The 12611-nt window shown below is 41.6% G+C and overlaps 1 protein-coding gene and 1 pseudogene across 1 annotated transcript; both read right to left on the bottom strand.

Annotated features, from left to right (window-relative positions):
* Nucleotides 1-2448: 2448 nt before the first annotated feature.
* On the bottom strand, nt 2449-3523 carry LOC146672269 (uncharacterized; annotated as a pseudogene).
* A 1646-nt stretch (nt 3524-5169) lies between these two features.
* Nucleotides 5170-10882, bottom strand: LOC146672268 (serine protease 27-like). The gene is made up of 6 exons (XM_085404822.1): nt 10526-10882; nt 7727-7747; nt 7340-7502; nt 6897-7165; nt 5881-6023; nt 5170-5794 (listed from the first exon to the last, which is right to left on the bottom strand). The coding sequence occupies exons 1-6, from the start codon at nt 10653-10655 to the stop codon at nt 5573-5575; spliced, it is 948 nt and encodes a 315-aa protein (XP_085260948.1). The 5' UTR covers nt 10656-10882; the 3' UTR covers nt 5170-5572.
* Nucleotides 10883-12611: the final 1729 nt, after the last annotated feature.

The following is a 12611-nucleotide window of genomic DNA, read 5'->3' as shown; positions in this document are numbered from 1 at the left end:
CCACAGCAAATTTGGTACTGAACCTGTGGTTTATGGACACTTGAATCTATTAATTTCCTGCAATGCAATAATTTATAAACAAGTTCAGATGTAGTGATGCTGAAATAATAATGGTTTAAAACGAACACAAAGCCATGGCCAGGTCGCACTGTGCTACTGTGATGGAGTGTTTTGCAAGTTCCACATTTGGTTCAATAAAATTTCTGCAGTTGATAAGCCTGTCATGTGTGGGTGCTTTTACTACTTCAGTTTGCAGCAGCTCTGAGGTGGAGAACACATCTGTGGACATGTTTAATGTGTAAAATAAGGATATGCTACTTTGGTGCTTTATTTCTGTAACTGCACAGCTGTTTAAAGTAGACTCGTCAAAGTATTTAATAAAAACAAGCATATTTGCCTCGTGAAGCGTTTCAGCACATTCCCCGAACTTCGATACTGTCGACAGTGTTGCTGTTTTGCTCCATACTGACACCTGCTGGACCTTAAATGTCATTGCAGGCAACTTACTTGAGACTCTCAACTAGGGGTGGGTTTTTATAATCGATTCATCGATTAAAATCGATTCTGGCTTGGATAACGTAAAATCGATTCATTAAAATCCTGAATCGATTTTTTAATATAAATTTATTTTGTCCGAAATGCCAGAATCTCTGGTGACATCTCACAAAATTTCAAGAACCACCAAACAGTAAATGAGAGCAGGTACAGGGATTCTGCACATAGACTTAAACACACAGCGCGACCCGCGGATCAGAATCAGTGAGATGTCGCCTTTCTCACAGTCGGGGCTGAAAGCCGACAGCTCGCTGATCCGGGTCCGCGCTTTGTGTTCACGCCCTTTATGCGCTGATTCTAAAGCTGTTAGTTTGATCTCTCTCCAAACAATATTGACCGAACCAGCAGCAAAAGAAGATCCAAACGCTTCACATAAACATCGTCATGAATTCACTCTTTTACTGTTTTGCTTCCATTGCGATGCGCAGCTCTCTCTCTCTCGAACAGTTTCGCTTTCTTCATTATTCGCTTGCTTGTTACGCACAAGTCTACCGCTGTTTACAGGCTGTCGGCTGCTGTTTTTTTCCCTTTTACATTCTTCCGAAAAGAAAGCCTCATTTCTGCTGTTCAATACTGAACAAATTTAAACTTTTTAATATTATTCAAAATGCAAAATGCTTAGCCGTGTGTCTAATAAAACCGCTGTAACGTCAGAGGTAATGTTCATTAATTAATGGTTTTCTTTCGTTTTTGATGTACTGCAGAATATTTTTATAAAATCCCAGAACAGGAAAATCACCTTCATGTTTTTCTGTGTTTTATCTTCAGCTACTTTGACACAAAGGCATCTGCTGTGATGCTCACACCTTGGATAAAGTCTTGCGAGTGTCAGCTTCCTTTTTATAGATACAAAAATATGTAAATGTTCTGATCTGAATTATACTTCTGACTGTCAAAATTTCCCAGATTTAAATCGAATCGAATCGAATTAAATCGAATCGTGGATCGAATCGATTTGGGACCTTGTGAATCGGAATTGAATCGATTCTAGAAATCAGTGACGATACCCAGCCCTACCAACAGACACTGATTCAATGACCTAGTCATACTTGTATACACTGTAAGGTACTTTCCATGGAATCATTTTATATCTTTTACATTTCAAATGTTGTAGACATCTTTAAAATATGTTGCGAATGACATTAAGTGAAAATTTAAATGAAAGTATTGTGAATGTAATATTACCCATTTAAATGTAATTGACTGGAGAGTTTATTATAAATTTCTATTCAGAAAAATAAGTTGTTTTTACATTCAGCCTATTGCATTTTTTTGACACCATTTCCCCAGCTTTGGAAAACACGCTCACAGGGCACAGATGAAGCTGGGGTACAAAAACTGTAAAGCCAGGTGGGAAAGGTTCGGATAAGATGTCTTCCTATTCCTCCAGTACCTTAAAGGATCCTCTGATCTTGGAATGTTTCTCTCCGCCAAGTAGCGCTGGACCTCAGTAATGGAGTCTGCTGTTGGGTTGTTGGGTTGTCTGCCAACTTCTCCATTGAGCCGCTGCCACAGGTATAATAAAAAATGCATGGCTGTTTTAGTTTTTGTCATCTACCCCAAATTAGCACACATTAGTATCAAAATAAATGTACGAATAAACTGATAATACTGAACTTGCCTGGAACAGGTGACTGCTCTGATGAAGGTCCAGGCTGTGGCTCAGATGTTGTGCAGGCAATTACTGCAGCACACTCCACTTTCATGCGATTGACTTCCTCACTACACTTGGAGGAAATATGAAATCCGAGTGTTTTAAATCTGGGGTCTAAAAGTGTTGATAGGGTCAACACACTTAATGACTCCAGATTAGAAGCGGTGTCTGTGACACGACACCTCAGTTGGTCATGGAGATGGGTGGCTGTTTGTGTGTGTAGATGTAAAGAGTTCTGCTCAAGTGCACAATATAGCATTTTCATCATCATCACCTTTGATCCTGAACCTCTCCTCAGACAACTCCACTGTAGCCTGGTGGAAAGGGACCAACACAAGAAGTGCTTCTGTTACGATGTCACACTCATCAGCCGTAAGTGGAGTTAAATCTGTTGGAAGAGAAGCAACAGATTCCCAGCCTGCTTCTTTCTCATCATGAAGCCGTGACAGCATCTGATATGTGCTGTTCCAACGTGTTGGTACCTCGTTGATAAGTTTCAAGACGGGCCGTCCCACCTGCTGCTGCACTTGAGCAAGCTTTTCTTTGGCTGCAGTGCTGGATCTGAAGAATGATACGATCTGTCTAGATTTGTCTCTTATGGATGAAAGTTCAGGGATTTGATCACGTGATTTCTTGACTAATACATTGCGTTTGTGTGCAATGTGAACTGAAAGTCGAATTTGGAGAGTTCTTGTTGCTGCAGTCATGTTTGGTGCTGCGTTGGTCAGAAGACACCTTATTTGTGATGGCCCAGTCATCCATCATGACCGTTTTGAATTGGGCCAAATTGTCTGCAGTGTGACTTTGTGGAAAGTGTTTCACACCCAACACAGATGCGCACAACTGCATATTCTCATTAATGTAGAACCCGTCACTCTCCACAATACTAAGGGGTTGGCAGCCATTTATAATAAAATCCAGGACTGCCTGGTGCAGAACAGTCATCCTAGATGCTTGATTTCAAAATAATAGAACACATATTAATGAAAAATGACAATAAAGCTGTTCAGTGTCTGTATAGGCCGACCTGTGTTCATTCTCGGTGTGCTTGTCTCCTCATTTTCATGTTTGGCTCTGTAACGCCTAAACACTGAGGAGGTGCTTTTGTTTGTGTAAGAAAGCTCCGCAGAACAGATGCGACATTTAACCTGCATAACATGAAATAAATATTTTACACTGCAGGTCACGTTGCTGTTGTTCCTATTCTGATAGATTACACTGAAACAACGACAGACAAACAGTTACCTTATTTGCAGTGAAAAGATCAAAATGATCCCACACAGCAGAAATCTTTCTTTTTCTTTTGGGCTGCATTTTGTTATAGAGAGATATGTTTTTTTTAATCTTTGCGAGAGCCTTCTGTCACAGAGCACTTCTGACACTTGTCTCGACTCTCAATTTAAAACATTTAAAACTACAGGCTGAAGTCTTTCAGGTGTGTAAAACAGGCAGGTGTCACAATTCCTCTGATGGTGTAAAATTAACGAAAGGTCTGTGGCTGCTCCACACCGCTCCAGAGAATCATCCACTGGTGCTCCGTACTCCTCCAGCTGCTCATCACCGATGCGTCCAACCATGTAGTCAGAGTTTAAGCTGCATCTCTGCGGTTCATAAAAGAAGCCAGCACGGCGACACCGAGATCCAAAACTACGCTTCTCTTACAGTCGTGACACACCGAGGCTGCAGCTGTCAGCAGCTGTTTGTTGGTCAGTCACTGCTCTTAGTTTATCCACAGGAAACGAGTTTATGTTTGAAGGTCTCACTCTGCACATGCACGTATCTGCCAGGAGGGGGTGCTAAAAGATCTGCTTTCACACTGCACACAGTGTGTGTCATTTCCCTGAGGTCCACAGGACAAGCACTTTCAGCTTTTTAATTTCCCCAACATTTAGTAACATTTTGACAATAATCAAATAAAGTGTTATAACAAGCACAAAATCAGACCTGCTCTTTATTTCTTTATGTTAGGTGTCGTGATGATGTTGTGATAAGTGTAATTTGAATCTTCTTTCTCTTCTCTCCTTTGGTCACCTGCTGCTTTTGAGACTGTATGCTTCTGAGTTTTATTTATTTACTATAAATAATAAATAATGTTCAGCTGTAATGATGTAATACGTTAGCACTGCTGCCTGGGTTTGAATCCCCCATCTGGCTGGAGCCTTTCTCTATAAACCTCCATGACATTTACACCAGGATAAAGAAACAATAATATTATGAAGTGGTTACTGAAATCACGATAATGACAAGAAGAATCAGAGAAAGAGCTTGCATCCATGAGCTAATGAGAACATCGTCGTAACCAGGCGAGCAACACGGCGAGCGCTTGGTGTGTGTGCTGCTGACAAAGACAGTTCAGTTCAAACTCCAGCTCTCATTTCAAATCCACAAACATGTTAAATGATTCTACTTTTTTCATCTCAACAAAAGAAAGAAAAAACAACAAAAGGTTATTTGAATTTCTTTTATATTTCAAATCAGTCCAAGAGGGATGATCATTGCCGCTGTGTTCCCGAGATCCCCAAAATATATTTCTTTAACTCCAACTGATAAATATTAGAGGCGATTTTATGAAAGCAAATCGATTCAGTCCTGTGGGCACTGTGGTTGTGGTTGTTTTAGGGGTGGTGGTTGGCATTGGTGGCAGTCCTTTGCAGGTGACACTGAGGTCAGGGTTAGGGGTTTGTAGCTTAAACCTATTCGCTGGAACGTTGAAGACAATGTAATTACACAGCAAAGCAAGACACGAGTAGGCAAAGTTCTTCATGTTTCTCGTGCACGGGAGAGAACCGGACAGGCGCCGTTCCTTCGCTTGACCCCAGTCGCTCTCGTCCGCTCCCCCGTAACACTGCTCTTTTATTGAGGTTACATGAATATACATAGGTGCATTAACATATGACGTCTACATACAAACAAAGAGTACCTTGCCTGTGTGTGTGTGTGTGTGCGTGTGTGTGTGTGTGTGTGTGTGTGTGTGTGTGTGTGTGTGTGTGTGTGTGTGTGTGTGTGTGTGACCCCATGAACGACTTCCCTAAACCTGCTGGTCTGGAAGTCCAGCAGTTCATCTAAACAAAAGGCACTTAACCTAAAACAGACGTAGATACGTTAATCCATAAAACAATAAGAGAAGGTACGAGCTCTCCCACGCTCCCAGAGTGCTCTGGAATACACACAAAGTTTGCAGACTATTAAGGATCAAACCTCTACCAATCTACAACTAATTATAAAACTCTAAGAATATATAAGTAGATATTTCTAAGCACAAATGATAATCAACAATACAAAACCTGACACGTTTTGTGTGTGCGTGTGGGGAGGTTAGCCTGGGGCACCAAGCAGGCTAGGACCGTCCCTGGGAGGCAGTCCTCAGCAGGTGACACTGAGGTCACTGTTGGTCCCAGTGGACGTGAACGTCATGAAGCCCGGCTGGTTGGAGGAGATCTGGGTCCTGATCCAGGTCTGGTACTGGGATACTCTGGCGTAGACTCCTGGAAGATTCGGCCTGGCACAACCTTCCCCAAAACTGACGACTCCCGCCTGAATCCAGCGACCGCTCTGCTTGATCACCATTGGACCTCCTGAATCCCCCTTTGAGAGCAGAAACATTTACTGTTAGCTGAGGAGAAGAAACTGTAGAAGGTGAAAATGTGCCAAACACAGGTAACAACAATCACCTGACAGGAGTCCTTTCCTCCTGCACTTAACCCGGCACAGATCATGTTGCCAGTGATTGATCCCACTCCATAGTTACAGTTACACTTCCTGTTTCCCACAACAGGAACCTCCACCTCCATCAGGTTGGGTGAAGGAGCGGACGCTAAGGCAAAAAAGTATAAAGCAGAAAAAGTAAAGTAGATGAAAGGTCTCCCTCATTTGATACCAGGATTATTGTGTGGCTGTAATTCCTTCCGTATCAAAAATATTTTTCTTGTCTAGTGATATTTTAACACTGGGGAATGACGCTTTGGCTGTGAAATGGAGAAACAACACCAGTATTCACATGGCGAGACAAAAATTGGAAAGATTCTAACGTAAAATTGGCCAAAAAATGAGGTGAGTGGTCAGGTTGGATGCACTCCTTTTGCAGGCCTGTTGACTGCAGTGGCTTGTTTTATCTCAAACAGCTAACAGATCAACTGCAGAGGAATGGCTTATTTGAAGGTCTCTATCACGGTTCTGGGTCATTTTGACGCAGCATTTTCAGTTTCTTGCATTTTGGTATTATTCTCTATGATTTATGTTCTGATTCTCTGGTTGTGCTGTTTTGATTGTTATTATTCTATGTTTCAGTTTAATCCTGGCTATGAGTTTAGTTCTTGTTCTTGTTCCCTCGTGTTTAGTGTAGGTGTCATGTCTGTGCCTATTGTGTGCTTCCTGTTTTACTTTGAAAATCTGTGTCTCATGTCAGTGTTTCCAATTTTGCTTCCCTTGTCTCGTTAGGTCTAATTCCTCCCAGCTGTGCTTCCCTCCTGTCTCCAATTCCCGGATTACTCGACTGGGTACTTAAGCCCTTTTAAAACATTTAAAAAAACAATGTGTTCCCAGTCATCAAACTCAGATTTAGAACGTTTTAGCTTGCAGAAGAATTTTATTGCTTGAAGTATTTCTGAGCCATCTGAGAAAGCACACTTATTTCTTTCAGTGTGGAGATTTTTTACTCTAAAAGTAATCTGGTGTTTTTATGACCCACCTCCTTCTCTAGTACTTCCCCAGCCGGTGACCCAGCTGTTAACACCGCTGTAGAAGATGCTGTTTGAAGCTGCCAGGCAGACGGGAGAAATGTAGTTGTTGAAAGTCACCGGTGAGGAGAGCTGCAGGAGGCAGATGTCGTTGTCGTAGGTACCAGAGTTGTATTTTGGATGTTTGATGATCTTTGTTACAGTTCGAGATACTGCATTGGGATTGGATCCCTGTAGACTCTGAAGGCCCAGATTCACAGTCAGTCCTCTCAGGTTGGTGCTGAGATCATCAAGGAGCACAAAACAGCATGCAGTTATTACGATGGCTAAAAAGAAATATTATTGATTCCTACTCTGTTAAATATTTATCCTGTTACACCCTCACCCCCTGATTACAACCTTTTATAATCTCTTTAAATCTTGTTTAGAGTGCAGCTTCAGCCTCATCACTCACGTTTCAAAGCAGTGAGCAGCAGTCAGCACCCACTGACTGTTAATGAGGGATCCTCCACAGAAGTGGGACCCAGATCTTTGCAGACTGACCTGCCAGGGCCAGCTGCCAGCGCGGGCCGCCTGTCCTCCTACAATCCTGGTGTTGAGCTTTGGCTGACCACAAACTGAAGACCGACATTAAAACACAGAGTGAGCATTACTGTAGGAGCTGTAAACTCTCAGCACTACAAACTGCTGAGTGAGGACACAGTGATCCTGGACTAACAGCAGTAAAAAGTAATCTGATTTCAGGAGTTCACTGCGTTGCAAGTCTAGAGTCCAGTCAGAAACTAATATTCATCCTCATGATGTATTAAACATTACAAGTTAAAAGGAAACTTTATCTTACCATTCAGCTGTGACTCAGACTCTGAAAAACAGGAAAACATTTTGGTTAGTGTCACCTCAGCTATTTTGAGTCTTCAAACTGGACGTCTGGACTTTTGGTGCAATTCAAGCCTTTTGGAGCATTTTTAAAGACATCATCTGATCAATAACAGCGCTGCTGTGGTTTCAAGTCTTTGGTGTCTGGGAGTCCACGAACACATGATCTGCAGTTACATCATAAGTTTAAAGCTTATGGACGTGCTGCACATGATTACTACATGATTACAACGACCAAGAATTATTTTTAGGGGCTTGTTTATATTAAATAAAACATGATACAGAGCATCGCAGCACATTAAAAAGACAACAGCCTTAATTAACGCAGTGGACGATTGGACCCAAAAGTTGGGTTGATACGTCATCACTTATGTTACGATTCGATGTTGTCAGTGTTTTGTTTTAGGCGTGACTGTTATGGGTTTCCTGTTTTACTTTGAAGGTCTGTCTTATCTCAGTGTGTTCAGTTTAAGCTTCCTTGTCTCGTCAGTTCTGATTTGCCCCAGCTGTGTTTCCCTCCTGTTGTCCATTCCCTGATTGCTCGCTCTATGTATTTAAGCCCTGTGTTTCAGTTTGTCATGGTCGTGATCTCCCCCCGTGTTGTAAATAGTTTGTTGTATATAGATGTAAATAGTTGTCGATACTGTTTTTACTCGGTAGCTGTAGGGGTGAGAAGCCATTTTTCTTTGGGAACCTTTTCTCCTGTTTTTGGTTAGAGAGGCAGGTAAGACACCTGTAATATTTGTTTGGGGTTTTCTGTGAAGGTAAGCCAGCTGCATTTCATTTCTAGAGTTTTTGTTTGTTGTTTTGGCCATGCTCACCCTGATGCCTGCTACCTTTTGGGACTCAATAAACTGACTGGCTGTTGTGAAATCCGTGGTAGCTGTTTTTTGTTGGTTCGTCCTCCTTAAGAGCAGGGAGTGGGGGGGGGCATTTTTCCTTATTTTTGTTTTCCTTATGTCGCACACCGGTTCCCTGGGCTGGGGTGTAACACTTAACAGATAACAACGAGGGTAACGAAAAGTCTAAATATGGCCACATCTGACTTTATGAGCTATAAGAAGAATTATTTCCTTGGTACTTAAACCGATTCTGAAGTACAATTTCACTAACTTAGAGGGTAACCGTGGCAGATCGCCTCAAAACAAATTTCCCACGCGTGGGACTAATAAAGGTTATCTTATCTGGAAACAAGTGTAATCTCCACATTTCAACTTTTTTTCAAAATAGATTTTCTAATTTAATCTTGAAAATTCGACTTTATTCTTAAAATGATCAGTAATGTTTTTTCCTAATGTGGCCCTAATACTCTGTAATTAAGTTCTAACTACATAATTATATCTAATAAAGTGACTTCTTACATTCATGTATATTATATCCAATATAAGCATTAGAAATATCCTGTCTCAGAGTGATGCTGAAAAACTTTATGCATTTATTACTTCCAGGCTGGACGACTGTGATTCATTATTATCAGGAAGTCTTCAGTTAATCCAAAATGCTGCAGCCAGAGTCCTGACAGGGACTAGAAGGAGAGAGATTTCTCCTGTATTGGCTTCCCTTCATTGGCTCCCTGTCATGGGCTGGGACCCAGCATTTTCTGTTCATTTTGCATCATTGGCATGTACTGTAGAAGACATGCTAAGTTCTTGTTGTCTCTACCATTAGTTCGGATTTCAGTTGCCTTGTATTTTGACATTCTTTTATGTTAAGTCATCCAGTCCAGTCTTTAGTCCTTGTCGATCTAGATCCTGTTGTGTCGTCACCCCTTATGTTCCAGTCTGCCTTGTTCATGTTGTCAAGTCAGTATTACGTCTGCCTCCGTCATGTTTCCTGTTTTATTTTGAAAGAGTCTGGTGTTCTTTGTTCATTGTATTTAGTTTTACTTCCCCTGATCGCCCCTCGTGTGTATTTAGTGTGTGTGTACGTTTCTGTCTTTGTCAGAACGTCTGTGTCACCATGTCATAGCACTCATGGTAGTCACAGTAAACATAGTTATCATAGTTATCGTGTTTAGTTTTCCCAGTGTAGGTTGCAGTTTAGTTTGTCACCCAGTTTGTATTGTATTCATATTTATCAGCCAAAATAAAATGGCTTGGCTTTGGTTTAACTCTCCGCTCCGTCTCCTTCTGTGTGCGCACCTGGGCCCTCGTTCTCGCACAGTCAGCTCCGCTGGCCGTGACACTCCCGCTTAAATCCAGAATTGAATTCAAAATCCTGCTCCTCACATACAAGGTCTTAAATAATCGGGCCCCATCTTATCTTAATAACCTTGTAGTACCATATCACGCCCTGAAATGTTGGTGATTTGATGATATATAAATAAAACTGAATTTTCTTATCACAACAAAAACAACAGCTGAATGTCATCTACGAAGGACGTGAGCCACATATTTGAACTGTAATATCTCTTCTTGAGTATTAAGACTTAATATGTTAACATTATAAAAACATTATAAGTCTCAAGTTCTTAATATGAATTGGAATAAAATTTAAACACGGAATCAAAGCTAAAATAAAATAAAGCAGCTGTGACACAGACGCTGATTGATGGAGAGCAGTTCAGCCTCTCAGCTGCTTCCAAACCAAACAGATCGTCACATTAATCTGTGTTTTAGCTTTCATCACCAAGATAAAGATGAAGCTAAAGCACAACACCAGTCCTCCTTTTCCTGCAGTGCCACTTTAAAGTGAAGCGCTGTGCTCCTGAGTGTTTTCACCCTCTGAGTCGTTCCTGATGCAGGTGTGTGCAGAGAGCTCTTACCTTGGGTCAGGAGCATCAGCCCAGCAGCCAAACACATCACTTTGTAGAAAGCCATCGCTGTAAGATCCATACCTCCAGACCTGCTGAGGCATAAATAACCTTCCTCTCTCCTCCTCCTCTGTGTCTGCATTAAGCACACCTCTCTCAGACACCTGTCTGACGACACACCCAACGCCTCACTGCAGCTCACCTGATCCAGGAATTTCAGCTTCCAGGCAGCAATGTTGAACCTTTTTATTAATCCTTTCCAGCTCGATTTCTCTCCCAGTCAATCAGTACACGTCCTTTTCTCCTTCCTTGGTGTCCAGCCTCACATACGGTTCACTGTGAGCCTTTTCCTTTATCCTTGCCACCTCTCTCTTAGCAGCCAGCAGTCCGGTCTACTTCCTTCAGCTCCCTGACTCTCCCACTTTTTCTTTGCTAACCTCTTCCTTTGAATGCTTTCCTGTACTTCCTCATCCTAACACCAAGTCCTCTTCAGTACACCAAACACCTTCTTGGATGTTTCCCTCAGCGCTTTCCCAGCTATCTGGCAACTTTTCCCTTCCAACCAGAACCTGAACTCTGTGCTACATTCTGCCTTCTTTAACTTCCACCATTTCATCTTCATCTCTGTCTTTCGCGTCCTCTTCTTGATTTTTATAGTCATCCTACAGAGTGCCATCAAAATCTCCCCTGAGGCCACCGTGCAGTCTTACATCTCAGATTGCAGGTTCTGCGTAAGACACAATTTAATTGTCCAGCAGAATTACTGGACTTGAAAACCTGATGCTGAACAAACTGAACTTCACAATTTAGCATTTCTTCTTGATATTTCATTCTGCTTTTTCTAACCTAAATAATAAATATATTTATTATTTATAAATATTTATATTTATTCTGCTCTTAAAAATTTGAGCATGTGCGAGTCAAAAAACAGTGAACCTGTCTCTTATTATTCGGCTGTAACTCTGATAACAACCAATCACAGAGTGGAGACAGCTGTCAGCATTGTCAGCATTTTCTTTAAACTTAACTTAAACAGCAACACAATAACGTCAGAAGAACAATGACCCAACTCTTAATTTTGAAATTATGACTAATGACTGAGAATGTAAAGTTCAAATGTCAGCACTGAAGGTTTGTTTAAAGAAGCAGTTTCTGTTTGTGCTGCATGATTCACTCAGAGATTATAAAGGACAGAAACACAACAGATCTGTTCTGTGAAAGAAAAAGTCCTTTCTGTGCTTCATTTATCTGCACTGACAGCAGGACTTACACAATAGGGAGTGTCAACAATAACCCTGCTCAGGAATTAACTGGTCAGCCTGCATTAGGTTTCCTAGAATTAACAAATGAACTGCATCCACCGTCAGTGACATAACGTGGAATTACAGTCTCCTAGTTCTCACCCCCCCCCCTTTTTTTTTGTATATGAGGGGTGGGGGGCACACTGGTGGTCTAAATACTAGAGACTGCGGGCAATATTACATTTCCTCTGCACATGCTCAGTAAGCCTGTGGAAGTGAAGTGCAGTTATCTCACTTATGCAGAGATGCTCAAGGTTCAATCTAATTTTCTCATAAGGAAATTTGTTTTTGGATGTACAATATTTTTTTCTGCTGCCAAAACTTTGGATAACTGGGATTTTTATTTATTTATTTATTTTAATTCCGGAGGCCTTTGAAAGTGACAAACAAAGACTCACTGCAGGCTTGGACAGCTGATTGAAGGAGATGCTCTGTCCCCACTGCTGTTCTGCAAAGGCACGAAACCCCCTCAGTGAGATCGTTGACAAGACTGGCTACAGATACCGACAATAGAATCGAGCGATCATCATCAGTGTTTGAAGCCACGTTATGAACCAAATAAACTGTTCAGGTAAATTCACCCAGTCAGGGGATTGTAGCCTAGCTGACTGACTGGTTTTCTCCCAGGCTGACCATGAAAAACAGCGGCTGAGTGAAAGCCTTTATTTGTTAATGCTGGTGTGCGTCACATCTATTGTGTCTATAATGCCTCTGTTTTGCTACGCTGATGCAGATTTGACGTAGCTACGTCTTACGAGTTATTCACTACCTGAACAGTTTAGGTGGTTCATAATGTG

Source organism: Rhamphochromis longiceps, linkage group LG4, assembly GCF_057381845.1.
Source record: "Rhamphochromis longiceps isolate RC_006_pf linkage group LG4, R_longiceps_female_GT1.1, whole genome shotgun sequence".
Taxonomy (NCBI): Eukaryota; Metazoa; Chordata; class Actinopteri; order Cichliformes; family Cichlidae; genus Rhamphochromis; species Rhamphochromis longiceps.
Note: the sequence above shows the minus strand (reverse complement) of the source record. Positions and strands in the feature narration are given on the sequence as shown.

Coding starts and splice junctions, on each gene's coding strand:
- LOC146672268 (XM_085404822.1), bottom strand. CDS start 10,655: ATGCAGACACAGAGGAGGAGGAGAGAGGAAGGTTATTTATGCCTCAGC. Junction 7,503..7,726: donor GTCTGAGTCACAGCTGAATG/GTAAGATAAAGT, acceptor GTCGGTCTTCAG/TTTGTGGTCAGCCAAAGCTC. Junction 6,024..6,896: donor GGGAAGTACTAGAGAAGGAG/GTGGGTCATAAA, acceptor TTTTTGCCTTAG/CGTCCGCTCCTTCACCCAAC.